At 41.2% G+C, this 21,036-nt stretch overlaps 1 protein-coding gene across 2 annotated transcripts in view; it reads right to left on the reverse strand.

Annotated features, from left to right (window-relative positions):
* Positions 1 to 3,217: 3,217 nt before the first annotated feature.
* The window catches only part of DEK (DEK proto-oncogene), a 35,879-nt gene continuing 18,060 nt past the window's right edge, over positions 3,218 to 21,036 (reverse strand). For both annotated transcript variants that reach the window (XM_073678832.1, XM_073678831.1), the window contains exons 5-11: positions 18,147 to 18,241; positions 17,944 to 18,064; positions 17,627 to 17,824; positions 6,974 to 7,109; positions 6,002 to 6,165; positions 4,057 to 4,125; positions 3,218 to 3,878 (exon numbers count right to left, since the gene is read on the reverse strand). In XM_073678832.1, the coding sequence (XP_073534933.1) occupies positions 3,867 to 3,878; positions 4,057 to 4,125; positions 6,002 to 6,165; positions 6,974 to 7,109; positions 17,627 to 17,824; positions 17,944 to 18,064; positions 18,147 to 18,241 (795 nt within the window). In that variant the 3' untranslated portion in view covers positions 3,218 to 3,866. The remainder of the gene's footprint in view (positions 3,879 to 4,056; positions 4,126 to 6,001; positions 6,166 to 6,973; positions 7,110 to 17,626; positions 17,825 to 17,943; positions 18,065 to 18,146; positions 18,242 to 21,036) is intronic.

Raw genomic sequence — 21,036 nt, forward strand, 5'->3', positions numbered from 1 at the left:
CTCTTGGTAGGTACTGCCAAAAATGAATCTTTTCTTTTGGAGTAATCATCCCATGATTGGGTTAGGTTCAGGCAAGTTTGCTGCCCAATCAAGCACAGTGATACTCTTGTTTTTAAACCAGGTATTGGTACTTTTGGCAGTGTGGACAGGTGCCAAGTCCTGCTGGAGAATGAAATATCCATCTTCAAAAAGTTTGTTGGCAGAGGGAAGCATGAAGTGCTCTAAAATTTCCTGGTAGACGGCTGCGCTGACTTTGGTCTTAATAAAACATAGTGGACCTACACCAGCAGATGACATGGCTCCCCAAACAATCAATGATTATGAAAACTTCACACTAGACATCAAGCAGCTTGGGTTGTGTGCCTCTCCACTCTTCCTCCAGACTCTGGGACCTTGATTTCCAAGTGAAAATTGGAACTCTGGGACCTTGTGTAGTGAGTCCATGACTGCCATCTGGACATCTGTCAAATCAGCAGTCTTCCCCCCATGATTGTGGAGCCTACTGAAACAGATTAAGGGACCTTTTTAAAATGCTTAGGAAACCTTTGCAGGTGTTTTTTTGTTAATTATTCTAAATTACTGAAATAATGACTTTTGTGTTTTCATTGGCTGTAAGCCATAATCCTCATTAACCCCTTCCCGACCCGTGTCACACCGTTTGTGACATGGAAAACAGTTCGTTCCCGACCCATGTCACAGCATCTGTGACATGGAGGGAAAGAGCCCCTGCAGCGCCTGCGAGCGGGGGTCGCTCAGGTGTCACAGTTGCTACTGCAACTGGACATCCTGAAGTCGACCCCGCGGGGGGTGGATTAACCCCCCCGTGCCTGGGACCCCTCCGATTGGCTGTTTCACTAAAAGTGAAAATGAAACAGCCAATCGGTATGAATTAAATATTTCACCAATGAAAATTGGTGTAATATTTAAATCTGGGCATTGCCTGATGCTTACAGCATCAGCCATTGGCTGGGGGGAGTGTCACCTCTGTCCCCCCCCCCCCCCCCAGATCTGATTGGGGGGCTAGCGTCACATGGATACTAGCCCCAATCAGATATGGAGGGATGTCTGAAACCTCCCAGCACCTTCCCAACCCTAGATCGTCTGCTGTGGACCCCCTGCTGTGGACCCTGTGGATCGCATCTGCCGCCGCCACCGCTGATCAGCGGTAAGTATTGCCGCCACTCCCCCCGACCCCCCCCGTCCACTTTCATACCTGCACCCCGACCTCCGCTCCCTCTCCCACGTCTTCATCCACCGGCTGCTGCTCTCCTTCTGACAGCCGGTGGACTGTGATCACAGCAGCAGCAGGCTCAGTGTAAATGCCCTGCTCCTGTGATCAAACCCACCATCCCCCAGTCCCAGTGATATCACCCCCCACCTCCCAATAATCACCCCCTCCCCCAGTGTTCACCCCCCCCTGTTCCCAGTGTTCACCCCCCCCCGAAAACCCAGTAATCAGCCCCCTGCTCCTGCCAGCTCCTGCTCCCCTTTCTGCCCCAGTAATCACCCCCCCGATGCTGCCGGCCTCCTACCCCCCCTTGCTGCTGCCGGCTCCTGCCCCAGTGATCACCCCCCTTGCTGCTGCTTCTGGCTCCTCCATCTCCTCAGCCCCCTCCTACGCCTGACCGGCCCCACACGTGACTGCAGAAGGTTACACCAAGCACACACACGTACACTCACACTATAATAAAGTTTTGATTTTTTTTTTTTTTTTTTTTTTTTACACACGCACAAAGCACTCAAAATGTCCCGCTCATCCCAGTATAGGGCGTACTCAGCTGAGGAGGCTATGTCAGGTTGGTGTGTGTGTGTTGTAGTGTATGAGATTGTGTGTGTGTGTGTGTGTGTGTGTGGTGTGTGTGTGTGGTGTATGCACCACAATATACCACACCGCACACCAACCTGACATGCACTACACAATGGTGTCCACTAACAAATTGGAACCCTTTGCGTTTGGAGAGTCCCTGTGTGCCCAAACATTGGAGCTCACCAACAAGTGACCCCATTTTGGAAACTAGACCCCCCAAGGCACCTATATAGATGCATAGTGAGCACTTGGAACCCCCAGGTGCTTCACAAATTGATTCATAAAAATGAAAAAGTGGAAAAAAAAAACACTTTGATTTTTACGGATTAATTTGTGAAGGATCTGGGGGTTCCAAGTGCTCACTATGCATCTAGATAGGTGCCTTGGGGGGTATAGTTTCCAAAATGGGGTCACTTGTAGGTGAGCTCCAATGTTTGGGCACACAGCGGCTCTCCAAACGGGACATGGTGTCCGCAAACAAATTGAATGGAAAATCGGCTCAAATTGTTAGCGGACACCATGTTGCGTTTGGAGAGCCCCTAATGTGCCTAAAAAGTGGAGCTCCCCCACAAGTGACCCCATTTTGGAAACTAGACCCCCCAAGGCACCTATCCAGATACATAGTGAGCACTTGGAACCCCCAGGTGCTTCACAAAATGATCTGTGAAAACAAAAAAGTACTTTTTTTTTTCACAAAAATTTTCTTTTAGCCTAAATTTTTTAGTTTTCACATGGGTAACAGGATAAAATGCATCCTAAAATGTGTTGGTCAATTTCTCCTGAGTACACTAATACCTCATATGTGGTCATAAACCACTGTTTGGGCGCATGGCAGGGCTCAGAAGAGAAGGAGTGCAATTTGACTTTTGGAGCTAATTTTCCATTCAAAAAGTAAAATGGCGCTCCTTCCCTTCTGAGCCCTGCCGTGTGCCCAAACAGTGGTTTCCAATTAAAAGGGATAATAAAAGTTTGAAAATTGCTCATATTTAAAAAAAATTCATCAAATTTCTGATATATTTTATTTAGAAATTTCTGACCATACGCACCTTCAATCTTTAGTCAGATATCAGATCAAACTAATTTAGACAATTCTTATCTTAAGGAAGCGGTGTAGGGTAGGTTAAGATCCCAAACAAATGGATCTTAAATGCTTTATAATTAATAGACCCGTATTAATTTGTGACACCACCACTGACACATTATCTATCTTACTCCCTCTTTCCTAGTCATTCTTCTGACCTGTGCACATTGTACTATTACAAAGATTTCATTAACTTTCTTCTTTGACTTTAGTACGGTTTTCAAGCTGATGTGAATTAGCATTGCTCCCAGACAGATCACTACCACCCATCACTTTTCACGCATATTAAAGGTGGTAAATACCTTTCACAAAATATACCGATGTCAGAATTTTCACATTTTAATAGCTGTATTTTTTCAATTGTATTTTTAAATTTACACAAGAGCAATAAAAAGTTAAAATAAAAATGAAAGATTACAAAAATATTGACATCTACATGCAATGAAAAACAATCCACATGCAATGTACAACCAAAAAAGGTGACAATATTTTAAAACATTTACCTTAACGGTGAAGTCTTATTATTCCTTATTCATTTCATAGGTAAGTCAGTAAAAAACAGTATTGTCAATTTACAATGCTGAGTTTTTTGTTGTTTTTTTTAAACATTCTGATGTGCATTATTTCTTTCAAGAAGGTATTTTATTCAAAGCACAAATATGTGATTATGTCATTTTACAACAAATTCCTGTACAAATGGCCTCTACTTTAGCACTAACATTAATATAAAGGGTGTTGAATAGGACATGGGAAAACTGAAAACAAATCTAAAAAAGGGAAATAAAAAATAAAAAAATGGTAAAAAAAATTGAATTATGCAATTTACAAACATTTCAAATCAAAATAGCAAAATCTGCTTAAAATACACTGTACCAAAGTGGTAAAAACAATACATTGTTGCTGGTGCGATTTCTTGGTGCATGTAATCCAACAGTCCATGTATTCTCCATTAATAAAAAATATGTAATTTATATGAAATCAGGATATTAACTGGAAGAAAAAAAAAGTGAAAGTTTATAATCATTAAAGACAAATATACTTTTACATCATTTATTGTCAGTATTGAACCCCAATAAGGGAAATGGAAAGTTTCTCCAATTTCACAGATTTAATTAGCATTTTAATTATAAACAGGAGGTATGGGTGATTGTAATAGGCAGACACTTACTTCTTTAACTGTGGTCTTAATGAATGGCTTTCTTCGGGACAAATCACAGTTCGGATAGCCTTCATACACCTTAAAAATATGGGAAATATTTTATGACAATCCTGGGACATTTATACACCAGTGTTGCATGCTGTATTGGTTTCAGAAGAGCCCTTTTCAGCTCCTCTAACTTGTCTGTTTTATTTAATACTTTCGTTGCCAATGAAATTATTCTGGGGAGTCTTTGTTCATAGCCATGTGCTATACAGTTCATGTATTTTCCTTCCTCAATATGTATGAATAAATTGACAAGTCAAATGGCAACAACCCCAGTTGTCAGTCAAACTACCAGAAAAATAGAACTTATTTAACCAGTTACCAACATTTGATGTACAGTCATGTCACATGCAAGGTCCCTGAATTTGATGAGGGCTCAGGAACTGAGCACATATCTTTAACAGCAGATGATGGTTGTGATATTCAGTTATCATCTGCCAGCAAAGGATATTCAAACATCATCTGCCTCTAATAGCTGCACATAAACCAGAGCTCCGCCCAATGCAGTTAACCTGTCAAATGCCTCAGACACCGGCATTTGCAGCGTGCTGGCAAAAGGTGGGGGGCGGGAGGGTTACGTCATTGTATGTGTACATCGGTGCATCACTGTACTCCTTTGAATGCCAGCCTCTGGCTGGTGTTCATAGGAGGCCGTGATGTTTTACTATATACAGCAATACAGTAATATTGCTGTATACAGCACAAGCAATCGAATGATCGCAGGTTCAAAAGTCCATTAACGGGAGTAACCAAGTGTGAAATTTTAATTTTTTTTAAATAAATAGTTTCAAATCACCTGTCTTCCTCCCACTAAAAAATAAAAAACACAAAATTTTAAATACACATGTATCAATACATACATTCTTTAAAAACATAAAATTAACCTGATTGGTAACTGTTCTAACGTGGAGAAAAAGAAATCTACATGCCAGAATTAGTTTTTTGGCTGCCACAACACTGGAAAAAATGCAGTTAGAGCGATCAAAACATTGTATCTACTCCAAATGGTATTAATAAAAAGGCGGGCTCAAGGCCAAAAACCAAGGCATCACACTGCTAAATCACCCGAAAATTGAAAAAGTTAGAGGACTCGGAAAATTGCAGCAAAGGCAAAAACGTTTTGTTTGTTTTTTGTTTTGTTTTTTAAATTGTGGATTTGTGCTTTGTGCCACTTTCCAGTACACCACATGATAAAATGAATGGCTTCATTCAAAATTACAACTTGTACCTCCAAAAACAAGCAGTCATACGGCGCTTTGAGGAAAGAACGAAAAACGCAAAAACAGAAAATAGTAATGTCGGGAAGGGATTGAAAGATTCTCCAGAATGATTATTTTATGGAGAATGCAAATGCTTACTAAATATACAGCAAGAGAACAGAGGTCATCTTTAAAGCGGTATTTTTAAAACAACTTGTCTTCTGTTACAGAGCTTTAGCACATAATCATGTGTGCCATAGGATGTAATTACCAAAAATGTACAATATTTCTGAAACACTCCAAAACATACCCTTTATCCTTTTTGTTAGTAGTTTAATCATCAGATAGCATGCATCAGCGCTTTATTTGACAGCACATAAGAAATCACCATACGGCAATAAGTTCTGATGAAGGTCCAATTTTAGGACTAAAACGTTAACTATTTAGATTGCCACTAAAATAAAATGGTTTTATTCACTGCAGTTTGAGTGCCAAGTTCCTTACTTACTCGACAACGGGTTGGAACCCTACTTGAGCACCTTATTTACAATCAGGGAGTGCCATACACTTCTACAGGATCTAAAGCATAACGAGTAAATATTTTCTTATGAATTGGTTAGCACTATAGTCTTTGGTAATATAAGATATAAGAGGTGGTGGAACTATAAAAAAAAAAAAAAGAGAGGACTTTACCAAGCAGAGACTAGTACCTTTTTGCAGATTTGTTTCATCGTAACTGTATCCAGATTTGCTTCAGCCAACAGCTTCTTTATGGTTTCACGGAGCTCTTCATCAGTTGGTGGTTTTTTCACCTTTTTGATGAGTGGTTCATCATCTGAACTGTCATCCTCACTCTCTGACTGAACAACTTTTTCTGTAAAACACATTTGCCAATATGTTAAAAAATAAACTAAGCATATACCGCAGGTCAAGAAAGGATTTTTTTTTATTATGTGGTATTTAAAATCTCTAAAACTACACATGCAAGCTAGTCAAAATAATTTCTGTTTCACGTAAAATAGAATAAATCTGACCAAATCTCCAACTCTCCTCAAAGAAGCGATTACAGACCACTCCAGAGGAAGAGTTAGCACACAACAGAAAGTTATGAATGATGCAAAAAAAAGATCCTTGGAGAAGTAGCAGAAAAGTACATGATGGGGTGGGTGCTCCAGTGACAATGTTTTAGCCACGTTGTTGAGAGGGATTAGGGAGTCTACGATACTGTGACTACTACACAATAGCATTGTTGCTTTGCAGAGTTGGGGTCTTCGGTTTAAATCCCACCAAGGACAACATCTGTGCGACATTCCTCCCTCACACCAAAGACAGTGATAAAAAATTTAGAAATTGTGAGCCCAAGGGGGGACAGTGAGAATATGTCTGTAAAGCTCTGTGGAATACGATGATGCTATATAAACAAGCTTAATAGTTACCAACTGCAGGTTTTATGATGCAAATCAGAAAGCCTCATGGATGCCCATGAGGCTGTCTAGTTCACAAGACCCGCGGCTGGTTAATGCATCACAGCCTTAGGGGCAAAAATAGCTACTCTGATACTATAGCAAAAAAATAACAACAAACACACCACAGTACTACAGGATGCATCTTAAGCAGCATCACCTTTTCAGATATTGTAGAAGGGTTTTCCAGTCAGTAAAATCTTAACAGTCAAAACTTACCTTTCTTGGAACTATTTTTACTTTTATTAGTAGTACTGCTATCTGCTTTTTTTATGTTTGAAGACTTTGCAGTTTTCCTATTCCTGGATGTCACTTTGGGTTTGGCCTTTTCTTTCTTGGCAACCTTCTTTGGAGGCTACAAGGAAGATTAACAAATACCAATATTAAAAAGCCACCTAGCACTAAACTGTATGAACATGATATTTAGTACATGTGACAATCTCTCTGATCCCATCTCAAACAAGTCATTTCTTTAAGCAAAACTAAAAATTTAGATTTCAGATCACAGATTCAAATGGCAAATTTCTTGATAACTCCGCAACTGACTGGCTTGTTAGGTGTATGGATAATATTTCCAAGAGCTACATGAACATAAACAGTTTCTGGATGAAATATGGAGTACAGATTCCCTTTAACCTCTTCCCAACATATGACGTACCAGTACGTCATATTTGCCGATGCTTGCTTGCTGCAAATGGACGTACAGGTAAGTCAATGCAGTCATGAGGGCACAGGAACTGTACGCCAACGATCGCCATCGGGAACTCAGCTTAAGTGATAGCCAAGCTTGACTGTCACAGCTGAATAACCCTCTAAATGCTAAGAGAAAAACTGTAAAAGAAAAAAAAAAAAAGTAAGTTATATACATATATAACACACATACATACACAATACAGACCAAAAGTTTGGACACACCTTCTCATTTAAAGATTTTTCTGTATTTTCATGACTATGAGAACTGTACATTCACACTGAAGGCATCAAAACTATGAATTAACACATGTGGAATTATATACTTAACAAAAAAGTGTGAAACCACTGAAAATATGTCTTATATTCTAGGTTCTTCAAAGTAGCCACCTTTTGCTTTGATGACTGCTTTGCACACTCTTGGCATTCTCTTGATGAGCTTCAAGAGGTAGTCACCGGAAATGGTTTTCACTTCACAGGTGTGCCCTGTCAGGTTTAATAAGTGGGATTTCTTGCCTTATAAATGGGGTTGGGACCATCAGTTGTGTTGTGCAGAAGTCTGGTGGATACACAGCTGATAGTCCTACTGAATAGACTGTTAGAATTTGTATTATGGCAAGAAAAAAAGCAGCGTAAAGAAAAACGAGTGGCCATCATTACTTTAAGAAATGAAGGTCAGTCAGTGCGAAAAATTGGGCAAACTTTGAAAGTGTCCACAAGTGCAGTTGCAAAAACCATCAAGAGCTACAAAGAAACTGGCTCACATGAGGACCGCCCCAGGAAAGGAAGACCAAGAGTCACCTCTGCTTCTGAGGATAAGTTTATCCAAGTCACCAGCCTCAGAAATCGCAGGTTAACAGCAGCTCAGATTAGAGACCAGGTCAATGCCACACAGAGTTCTAGCAGCAGACACATCTCTTCAACAACTGTTAAGAGGAGACTTTGTGCATCAGGCCTTCATGATAAAATAGCTGCTAGGAAACAACTGCTAAGGACAAGCAACAAGCAGCAGAGATTTGTTTGGGCTAAAGAAGACAAGGAATGGACATTAGACCAGTGGAAAACTGTGCTTTGGTCTGATGAGTCCAAATTTGAGATCTTTGTTTCCAACCACCGTGTCTTTGTGCGACGCAGAAAAGGTGAACAGATGGACTCTACATGCCTGGTTCCCACCGTGAAGCATGGGGGAGGAGGTGTGATGGTGCTTTGCTGGTGACACTGTTGGGGATTTATTCAAAATTGAAGGCATACTGAACCAGCATGGCTACCACAGTATCTTGCAGCGGCATGCTATTCCATCCGGTTTGTGTTTAGTTGGACCATCAAGATAATGCCAAGAGTGTGCAAAGCAGTCAAAGCAAAAGGTGGCTACTTTGAAGAACCTAGAATATAAGACATATTTTCAGTTGTTTCACACTTTTTTGTTAAGTATATAATTCCACATGTGTTAATTCATAGTTTTGATGCCTTCAGTGTGAATGTACAATTTTCATAGTCATGAAAATACAGAAAAATCTTTAAATGAGAAGGTGTGTAATCGTACTGACCCAAAGACTAAAGCAGTCTTCTCACTTTTAAGACACTGAACGGCATAATTTTTTTTTATTTTTTTTAAAAAAATGTGCTGTTTTTTGTTCACTTTGCTTTCCAAAAAGCAGAATAAAAGGCGATCAGTAAATGTTTTTTGTGCCCAAAAACTGTACTAATAAAACAAGCCCATGCATGGCTGTCTGCATAAAAATAAAGAACCTATAGCTCTCTAAATGTGGTTATGCAAAAAAAAAAAAAAAAAAAAAAACACATTAAAAAGGAAAAAAAAAAAAGCGTTTTTTTTTTTTTTTTCAGTATATTAGCCAAACATAATAAAAATATACATGTGGTATCACTGTAATCGCACAGACCCAAAGAATAAATCTACTGTATCTTATCACTTATAAGGCACAGTGAATGGCTTAAAAAACAAAATTGTTACAAATTCTTGACCTGCTGATTTGCTCTGCCTCAGAAAGATCGCAGTAATGCTCAGCGCACACTTTCAGTGTAAATATCTGAATAACGTGATTCAGACGGAAAATTCACTGTAATCTGTCAAGTTGATTAATTTTCAACTTTCGTCTGGTCTGTGATCCAGCAGTGTGTTTCTTTTACACATCTTTTTAGGCATGTACAAAAGCACACAGTCAAAGTTTTGTGCACCTTTGAAAAGACAGACACCTCTGGACAAAGTCCAGAATAATTTAACCAAAAAGGAAGGGAAGACAAAGACCTCTGATCTGTGGTATATAATAATAACAACAATTGAGCCCAGAAGAAATAGAATATTATAACAGTATCAAAGTTTTAACTATGGGTTCAAGTGAGTCTCAGAAAGAGAAAACCAAAGGACTCTTTGTCAAAAGAAAAAACCGCGGGATCGGTTTAAATATCAAGATAATTTTATTAGAGCAAAATATTAATACATATAGAGAAATCCACATATGGTGAGAGAAAATATGTTGCTAAAATATTGACAACAATAATGAGTAATGGAAACTCATAGAAACACAGAGGATTCCCTGCCCTCAATCAAAATAGGCAGAAATTCGCCCCCACACACTGATAGGCATGCATAGCAGCCTCCAGAACAGCAAAACTTTAAATATAGATAAAGATCAAGGTAAGCTTGGCAATAAAGGCCAAGCGGGTGTAACACGGCATAGTATGATATATTAAATACGTGCTGTACCTGGGGACATATCCGCGTTGTGGGGAGAGGGCTGGAGATCCACACAGGCGCCTCGACGCGCGTTTCTCCTTCCGGCTTCGTCAGGAGGCGTAACACAAGTTAAGAATGGACACTATAAATATCACGGGGTCCGGGCGGCTGGCGAATCGGCGCATCACTCGTCATGTTGCTCCTCCCCTGGGAGGCGCGGCCGGCCGACGCACGCCGGGGGAGGACAACGTCATCGCTCCCGTCGTCCCGGCAACGCGTGCAGCCGGCGACGCCACAGGGGACGAGCAGCACATGAGCGGGATGCGTCTGCACCATCAAAATAGAGAGGTAGTCAAGATTCGATAATTATGATAATTAAGGGGGTCAGATTGGGTAGTTAAATAATGAAGGTACACAATCCTCAAAGGGTGGGATATAAAACTGACATAGGCACGGTGTCCTAAGAGCAGCAGACAAATAAGTCCGCTTGCTCAGATGATAATAATGACCCTACCAGGTCAGGTTTATTAAAAGCAGATACCATAAATAAGCCCGATAATGTCTTTTTGAGAACTAACAGATAGTATATTTTAATTAAGTAGGGCTATATGGTGGGCAGGTATATCAGGAAAAGTCCAGAGTAACCCTGCTGCCTCATTAATGAACGGATCTGTGGGGGTTCATCTGAATCACATATTACATCGGAGTTTCCATCTAAATCTCAGAAAGTGCTCAGCGTAGAGCACAGGATAAAATGTGAAAATGTTTTGTACCCCAAAATGCTTCCATTAAAGCTGCAACTCAACCTACAAAAAAAAAAAAATAGCACAAAGGCTCTGGAAAAGCGCAATAGCTCCAACCCCCCCCAAAAAGAAATCCAGTAAATGCACTCCCAAAGCCAAATGCCCATCTTCCTTCTAAGAGTCACAGAGGTATTGCCACGTTCAGCCGAAATTGAGTGATAAACTGATGCAATTTTTATCCATTTCGACGTGTGACAACAAAAAAATCTGGTGTTAAAACAAAATTTGTGGTAAAAAAAATTTTTTTTTCTCTAAAGCCAATAGTATAAAATTCTGACACACACACACACACACACACTTGTCAATATAATCACTGCACCCTTAGATGAATTGAGAGTTGTAGTGTGTAAAATTGGGTCACTTATGGGAGTGGTGGGGGGGGGGGGTCTGTCCATGTAACATGGCACCGGGAAACCATTCCAGCAAAATCTGTGCCATAATATGGCACTCCTTTCCTTCTGAGCTTTCCATTGTGCTTGAAAAGTAGTTCCCGATTACATCTAGAGTGTTGGTGCACCAAACTGTCAGGTCCATTTTTCCCTATTAGCATTTAAGGGCTTAAACCACATTTTAATAGTAAAAATTTAAATTATTCTTTCACTACCACCCAGTGGTATAAAATTTGGTGGGGTACGTGGTGTCAACATCTTCACTGCACCCCTAGATGAATTGAGAGGTAGTTTGCTAAATGGGGGTCACTGCAGTTCCGGCACCTCAGGGGCTCTGCCAATGTGACATGGCACTCAAACCATTTCAGTAAGATCTGCACTACAATATGGCACTTCTTCCCTTCTGATCTTTGAACTGTGTCTCAAAATTAGTTTTCGACCACATATGGGGTGTTGGTGTACTCAGGAGAAATTGCACCATTTATTTTCTCCTATTACCCCTTTTGAGAATTAAAAGCTTGGGATAAAAAACATTTGTGGAAAAAAGTAGTAATTTTTTCCATTTATTCAGCCCAAATGTTCTACAACTTTGAATCACCTGAGGGTTAGAAATGCTCACTGTACCCCTAGATGAATTCCTCGAGAGGTGTAGCTTCCAAAATGGGGTCACTTGTGGGCTTTTCTGCAGTTTGGCATGTCAGGGGCTCTGCAGACTCGACATGGCAACAGTTAACTATTCCAGCCAATTTTGTGCTCCAAAAGTCGAATGGCGCTCCTTTCCTTCAGAGCCCTGCGGTGCACACAAACAGTACCCTTCCCTGACTGCACCATGGAAGAAATACCAAAGAATAGCGCTAGGGAGGGACAAAGGCCTTGAGGACTTTCCTGCCAAAGGCTAAATCTTTTATAGACATTAGATCTAATCTATAGTGTTTAGTGAAGGTATGGAGTGAGGAGCAGGTGCGGTTCTGCAGATCTGCTCGATGCATGCACTAGCGCCATCAGCCCAGGAGATAGACACAGCTCTGGTGGAATGAACTTTCAGCGATTCAGGAGATGGGTTCTGATTTCATATGACTGATCTCTCTTGATCCAATTTGCCAGTGAACTTTTAGAGGCTTTTTGCCTTTTATTTGGTCCACAGTCCTGGACAAAAAGGTTCCAATGTTCAGTTTATTTCAGATAGAGGATGGTTCACCGAACATCTAAAGAATGGAATTTTATTTTTCTTATGTTTGTTGGGGTCTGACAAAAAGTAAGGAAGGATTATTTCTTGAAAACATATGGAAATCAGTTGTTACTTTTGGCAGAAAGGAAGGATCTAGGTGGAGTTCTACCCCGTCATCCAGGATCATCAGATAGGGCCTGGATTTCACCCAATCCATTAGGGAACCCTCTCTCCTTGCTGTAGTAACGGCTACCAGGAGAGCCGCCTTCCAGGATAACTTGTCCATCTAAATTTGGGCTATAGGCTCATAAGGCAGGATAGTCAGACCGTTGAGCACTATATTCAGGTCCCAGGATGGAATTACGGTGGGTTTTCTTGGACATATTCTACAGGCTGCTGTCCTAAACCTCTTTATCCATCAGTGGTTTGCCAAATTCTGGTCAAAGAAAGAACTCAAGGCCGACACCTGGACTTTCAGGGTATGTGCACACGATTAGTGTTGAGCGAGTATGTTCAGGTCCGAGTATGCTCGGGCCGAGCTCCGAGTATTTACAGCTGCTCGGTGATATGGTTGAATCGCTCCCATGTGCAAGATTTGCAACGGTTTGACAGCTTTATTACATGCGAGTAATGTGTAAGAAATAGACATTCCTTACATGTACTAAAACTGTTAAACAGTCGCAAATCATGCACACGGGAGCGATTCAAACATATCACCAAGCAGCTGTAAATACTCGGAGCTTGGCCCGAGCATACTCTGCGAAAGGGTTAATAGAACATACTCGCTCAACACTACACGATCAGTATTTGCTTGCAGAAATTTCTGCAGGGTTTCTGCAAGGTCCTGCACCTCTGCCATTTTCGTAAAAGTTCAAGAAGCTGAGGAAATCCCGAAGGGAAGAACCCTGAACTGAAGGTGGCTTACTTTTTGATCTAGGGTGACAGCAAATCTTAGATATCTGAAAATCTGGAATAACGGGTGCATGGTAATATGCATCTCGAAAATAGATAGCCATGACGAAGTCTTTGCAGATTAATGTGACTGTGGATTTTACAGACTCCATTTTGAATCTTCTGTAAAGTATGTGCCGATTCAGATTTATAATTACTCAGTAGCGCCATTTTGTTTCTTGTAAAAAAAAATAAATAAAAAAAAAACCCGGGATAATGGCCCCTCCCTGTTCTGCTTCTGGAACAGGGGAGATCACTCCTGATATTAACAGATCCTGGAGCTCTAAACCTAGGATCTTTTATAACTTGAAGGGATGTTACTTCCAGCCTTTGTGGGCAAAAAGTGAACTTGATTTTTGCTCCCATTCTGAGTGCAGAATTTTTTGATCTGAAGGTGTCTTCTGCCACTGGAAGAGGAACCTCGAAATTCTGTACCCTACTTGTTTGGAGTCATTGTCTCGCAGTATGTTGGCTTTCAAAAATATTTTTTCCCTTTAAGGTAGCTTTAACATCCTGTTTTAGCTTTCCCTCTGTGCTGAGGGTTTTGAGTTTGTGGAGGACAAAATGGTCTTGAAGGTTTTTGGTTCAGGAAGAGACCTCTTTATCTTCTGCTTTCACTAATAGATCGTCCACAGCTGGGCCAAACATGTATTCTCCTCTGAAGGGTATACAGTGCTGCTCACCATTATTAGCACCCCTACATTTTTTTCATAGACTGTACTTTATCTTTAGAAATAAATGGAAACGTACCAAAGTTATAGCCTCAGGATTTTTTAATTAGTAATCCAAAGTAATACAACAATAAAATATTGAAATTGCAACATGGAAGTTGAAAAACAAAGAAAAAAAAAACAGAACAGCATGTGCAGCAATAAAAGCACCCCCAATTAATACTTTGTTGCACACCTTTTGGCATTGCTGACAGCCTCCAAATGTTTCTTGCAGCCATCTATAAGCTTCTTGCACTTCTCAGCTGGAATTTTCTCCCACTCTTCCTTTGCAGTTTGTTCAAGCTCTTAAATGTTTGCATGGTTCTTTTTCCCAATGGCAGAGTTCAACTCACCCCAAAGATTTTCAATGGGATTGAGGTCAGGACTCATTGCTGCCCATTTTAAAACAATCCATTTTTTCCTTTTCAACCATTCCTGTGGATTTTTGGATTTGTGCTTTGGGTCAGTCTTACTGGAAGACCCATGATCTTCGCCTTAAATCAAGTTCTTTTACATTGGGTAAGACACTTGGCTCTAATATCGCTTGATAATTCTCTGATTTCAAGATTCCTGTGATACGGACAAGGCCTCCAGTACCGGAAGCAGCAAAGCAACCCACAGCATTATGGATCCTCCACCATGCTTAACTGTTCATAAAGGTGTTCTTTTCCTTATGAGCTTCATTGTGCAGTCTGTAAACAAACTGTTACTTTGCATTGCCAAAAGCTCTATTTTTGTTTCATCTGTCCACAGAGCATTTTCCCAGAAGGATTGTGGTTTGTCAAGATACTCTTTGGCAAAGATCAGTCATACTTTTATGTCTTTTCTTTAGCCATGGCCTTCGTCCATAAAGCTCTGCTTGGTTTAATGTACAGCGTATGGTACTTGATGAAACCATGACCCCAGACTGCTCCAGGTTGGCCTTCAGGTCTTTGGATTTTTGACTTGATGCTTTTCCCACTATTTGCACCAACCTTCGAAGACATCTCATCAATCTTCCTCTTTCATCACGTCCAGGGAGGTTCTTGACGTTTCCATGCTTGGCAAACTTATTAACATTGCACATTGTTTAAACTGGCATACCAAAGTCTTTGAAGATGGCCTTCTACCCTTTAGGAGTCTTGTGTTTGCTAATAGCAGTTCTAATGTTCTCCGACAGCTCCTTTGTCTTCACCAATGTGACAAAGGAATAGGGCCTACCATGTGGCTTTTTAAAAACACTGAAGTTATCATTCATTGGCCAATTCATGTCACATGGGCACCAACAATCACAGGTGAATCTCTTGTGATTTACCACAGACGAGTCAAAATGTGTTTCTATACTAAATTAATGTAAAGGGTGCCAATACCAGTGACACAGCAAGCTTTAGGTTTTTCCATTTTCTCTATTGTTTTGTTTTAAATTATTGTCTATCATTTGCTCTTTTGAATTTAAAGCGCACCTGTCAGCAGGATTGTGCTCAGCAAACTACATACATGTCAGGTTGGCGCCATTACACTGATTAAAATGATACCTTGGTTGATGAAATCTGTCCTGTGGTTCTTGTGTAATCTTTACTTTCAGTTTGGGGTAATGATATGCTCGTGCTCCGGGGCGGGCTCTATCTGGTGCTCTGCTTGCTTATTCAGCTATATGCTCTTATGGACAGGTCACTGTGCCTTCAGTGACCTGCCTCCTATTTTACATAAGATATTTAGTAGTGTGGGGTTATGTAAAATAGGCATATAGCTGAATAAGCAAGCAGAGAACCAGATGTGCACCGGGGCGGGCTCTATCTGGGATCTTCCCTCTTCCAAATGTAAAGTCCTATGCAGTTGGGCACCTTTCCGCGGTCCATAATTCAAATTTTCCCGCCAAAACGCAGTGCGTTCCACCGCAGAACACAACCTGGAAGTGACATCGCGCACCCTGAGATCAACGGTATGCGTCACTTCCTACGCGAGACCAGCACGTCGAAGACAGTGGAGGAGAGGAGACGATGATACACCAGGCTGGGGAGCAAAGGGAGGCCCCCAGCCCTTCACCATCCACAATTGCCCAGAGGCACAGGAGGATTGTGGGGTCCTGCTCTCCTGAGCGGGACCAGCATAGGGAAGGAAGGCACAGGACAATAGATGCCAGTTTCCCGGCTTAACAAGGTATGTGAATAGAGCGCCTGCTCGCCAGCCCCAGCACTCCAGGAAAAACCTTTTCATCCCTAGGGACAGGAAAAACACTGAGGATGGAGAGAGAGGGAGGGCTTTTTAAATCTTGTATTTCTCAAATTACCCAAAGAGCACAGTGACGACTCATCCAAGAGGTCACAAAAGACAACACAACATCCAAAGAACGGCAGGCCACACTTGCCTCAGTTAAGGTAAGCGTTCATGACTCCCACCATAAGAAAGACTGGGCAAGAAAAAGGCATGCGTAGCAGTGTTCCAAGACGAAAACCACTGGTGAGCAAAAGGAACAAAGGCTTGTCTCCGTTTTGCCAGAAAACATCATGATGACCCCAAAGAATTATGGGAGAATACTCTGTGGACTGATGAGACAAAAGTTGAACTTTTTGGAAGGTTTATGTACCATTACATCTGGCGTAGAAGTAACACAGCATTTCAAAAAAGGAACATCATACCAACAGTAAAATATGGTGGTGGTACTATGATGGTCTAGGGCTCTTTTGCGGCTTCAGGACCTGGAAGATTTGCAGTGGTAAATGGAACCATGAATTCTGCTGTCTACCAAAAAAATCCTGAAGGAGAATGTCCAGCAATCTATTCATAACCTCAAGTTTAAGCGCACTTGGGTTATGCAGCAGGACAGTGATCCAAAACACACCAGCAAGTCCACCTCTGAATGGCTTAACAAAGACAAAATTAATCATTTTGAGTGGTATAGTCAAAGTCCTGACCTTACTACGATTGAGATGCTGTGGCATGACCTTAAAAAGGCAGTTCATGCTCGGAAACCCTCCAATGTGGCTGAATTACAACAATTCTGCAAAGATGAGTGGGCCAAAATTCCTCCAGAGCATTGTAAAAGATTCATTGCCAGTTATCGCAAATGCTTCATTGCAGTTGTTGCTGCTGCCAAGGGTGACCCAACCAGTTATTAGGCTTAGGGGGCAATCACTTCACACAGGGCCCTGTAGGTTTGAATATTTTCCCTCAATAGAGACCTTCATTTAAAAACTGCATTTTGTGTTTGTTTTATCTTTGTCTAATATTTACATTTGTTTGGTGGCTAACACTTTCTCATATCACTAATACACATTTGATTTATTTGAAAATGAAAAGGTTATCCCACAAACAACTTTTATCATGGACAGGTGATAGAATGAAGCAGCACTGTGAATGTATGACCCCCTCTCCAATCACTACTGTGGAAATAGAGTGGTAGTATGCATGTGGGACCATGATAGACTGTATAGAGTAGTGTTCACATATGTGCAATAGACAGATATCACACACTTCTCATTTGTACCTCTTCATCTTCTACTTCCTCCTCACTTTCCTTCTCATCAGCTGAAGACTCCTCTTTATCCTTTTTCTCCTCCTCACTGCTAGACTCATCAGTCAAAATTACATTGGATTTACGAGACTTTGATCTTCGAGCAGATCCAGAGCTGCTTCGTTCTTTTTTACCACCTTTAGGAGACTTTGATTTGGATTTTGGAAGAGGCTTGAAGGAGAGAATAAATAGTTTGCTAAAAAAAATTTTTTTTTTTCACATTTTTCAAGTCACTGGCAAGTAAACTTTTACAGTGATTGACTTTCAAGACTAGTTAGTTTAATACATACTTTCCCTGTAGACTTTGGCTCCATGAGGAAAGTTATAATTCTAGAAACCAATTCACTGTTCGCTCCAGATTTTTCTAGATCAAGCACACCACAGATATTTTTTAAGTCGTCTTTTTTAAACCTAGGGGAGAAAAAAATAATACGCAAAAACATTAAAAATACGCAATTCATCCATCCCCCCAAAAATTACTATAAACACGTACTTCTTAAGCATATCTTCTTTCTTTTTGTATAGGTCGCTGCCTTTTTCAAATGGAAAGCCATTAAACTGACCAATATTTTTCTTTATCATATTCACCTAAGAAGAAGCAGTTATAGTAATCAGTCTTGCACATTCCTGATATTGCTAATGAATTGCTGCATATTCTACACAAAATTGAAGGACGCTATTTATTTTGTATGCAAATACAGTACAGACCAAAAGTTTTGACACACCTTCTCATTTAAAGATTTTTCTGTATTTTCATGACTATGAAAATTGTACATTCACACTGAAGGCATCAAAACTATGAATTAACACATGTGGAATTATATACTTAACAAAAAAGTGTGAAACAACTGAAAATGTGTCTTATATTCTAGGTTCTTCAAAGTAGCCACCTTTTGCTTTGATGACTGCTTTGCACACTCTTGGCATTCTCTTGATGAGCTTCAAGAGGTAGTCACCAGAAATGGTCTTCCAACAATCTTGAAGGAGTTCCCAGAGATGCTTAGCACTTGCTGGCCCTTTTGCCTTCACTCTGCGGTCCAGCTCACCCCAAACCATCTCGATTGGGTTCAGGTCTGGTGACTGTGGAGGCCAGGTCATCTGGCGTAGCACCCCATCACTCTCTTTCTTGGTCAAATAGCCCTTACACAGCCTGGAGGTGGTTTTGGGGTCATTGTACTGTTGAAAAATAAATGATGGTCCAACTAAACGCAAACCGGATGAAATAGCATGCCGCTGCAAGATGCTGTTGTAGCCATGCTGGTTCAGTATGCCTTCAATTTTGAATAAATCCCCAACAGTGTCATCAGCAAAGCACCCCAACACCATCACACCTCCTCCTCCATGCTTCACGGTGGGAACCAGGCATGTAGAGTCCATCCGTTCACCTTTTCTGTGTCGCACAAAGACACGGTGGTTGGAACCAAAGATCTCAAATTTGGACTCATCAGACCAAAGCACAGATTTCAACTGGTCTAATGTCCATTCCTTGTGTTCTTTAGCCCAAACAAGTCTCTGCTGCTTGTTGCCTGTACTTAGCAGTGGTTTCCTAGCAGCTATTTTACCATGAAGGCCTGCTGCACAAAGTCTCCTCTTAACAGTTGTTGTAGATATGTGTCTGCTGCTAGAACTCTGTGTGGCATTGACCTGGTCTCTGAGCTGCTGTTAACCTGCGATTTCTGAGGCTGGTGACTCGGATAAACTTATCCTCAGAAGCAGAGGTGACTCTTGGTCTTCCTTTCCTGGGGCGGTCCTCATGTGAGCCAGTTTCTTTGTAGCGCTTGATGGTTTTTGCAACTGCACTTGGGGACACATTCAAAGTTAGCCCGATTTTTCGCACTGACTGACCTTCATTTCTTAAAGTAATGATGGCCACTCGTTTTTATTTACTTAGAATTTGCATTATGGCAAGAAAAAAAGCAGCTAACAGTCTATTCAGTAGGACTATCAGCTGTGTATCCACCAGACTTCTGCACAACACAACTGATGGTCCCAACCCCATTTATAAGGCAAGAAATCCCACTTATTAAACCTGACAGGGCACACCTGTGAAGTGAAAACCATTTCCGGTGACTACCTCTTGAAGCTCATCAAGAGAATGCAAAGAGTGTGCAAAGCAGTCATCAAACCAAAAGGTGGCTACTTTGAAGGACCTAGAATATAAGACATATTTTCAGTTGTTTCACACTTTTTTGTTAAGTATATAATTCCACATGTGTTAATGCCTTCAGTGTGAATGTACAATTTTCATAGTCATGAAAATACAGAAAAATCTTTAAATGAGAAGGTGTCCAAACTTTTGGTCTGTACTGTATGTTAAAGGTTTCATAATAAATACACAGTCCAAACATCAGATCCACAGCAAAAATAGTGTAATGGGTGCAAATAAGACAACCAATGCCCATCGATAAATTACCAGATAAATCAGCCTATTTTCAGGTCAAGTATAATATTCCCACTGTGAAGCAAAGAGTTAGGATCTTCCAAGCGCCAAACCTTTTTATTAGGCTGTCTGGATATTATCTGCAGCTTGAACTATTTGTTAATACACTGCTCAAAAAAATAAAGGGAACAACACAATGTAACTCCAAGTCCATCACACTTCTGTGAAATCTACCTGTCCAGTTATGAAGCTACACTGATTGTGAATCAATTTCTCCTGCTGTTGTGCAAATGGAACAGACAACTGGTAGAAATGATAGGCAATTGGCAAGATACCCCCTATAAAGGAGTGGTTCTGCACGTGGTGACCACAGACCATTTCTCTGTTCTCATCCTGTTTGGCTGTTTTGGTCACTTTTTCATTTTGCCATTGCTCTCACCCCTAGAGGTACAGAAACATGAGGCGGTGTCTACAGTACAACCCACAGAAGTTGCTCAGGTAGTGAAGTTCATCCAGGATGGCACATCAGTGCAAGCTGTGGCAAGAAGGATAGCGGTGTCTGTCAGCACAGTGTCCAGAGCATGGAGCAGATACCAAGAGATGTGGAGGGAGCCATAGGAGGGCAACAACCCAGCAGCAGGACAGTTACCTCCTCCTTTGTGCAAGGAGGAGCACTGCCACAGCCATGCAAAATGACCTCCAGCAGGCCACAAATGTGCATGTGTCTGCACAAACGGTTAGAAACCGACTCCATGAGGGTGGTATGAGGGCCCAACCTCCACAGATGGGGGTTGTGCTCACAGCCCAACACCATGCAGGACGCTTGGCATTCGCCACAGTACACTAGAATTGGCAAAGTCGCCACTGGCGCCCTGTGCTCTTCACAGATGACAGGTTCACTGAGCACATGTGACAGAGTCTGGAGATGCCATGGAGAGTGATCTGCAGCCGGCAACATCCTTCAGCATGACCGGTTTGACAGTGGGTCAGTAATGGTGTGGGT

Source organism: Phyllobates terribilis, unplaced genomic scaffold (genome assembly GCF_046119375.1).
Source record: "Phyllobates terribilis strain yellow unplaced genomic scaffold, ASM4611937v1 Scaffold_4__5_contigs__length_816908805, whole genome shotgun sequence".
In the NCBI taxonomy this organism is placed as follows: Eukaryota; Metazoa; Chordata; class Amphibia; order Anura; family Dendrobatidae; genus Phyllobates; species Phyllobates terribilis.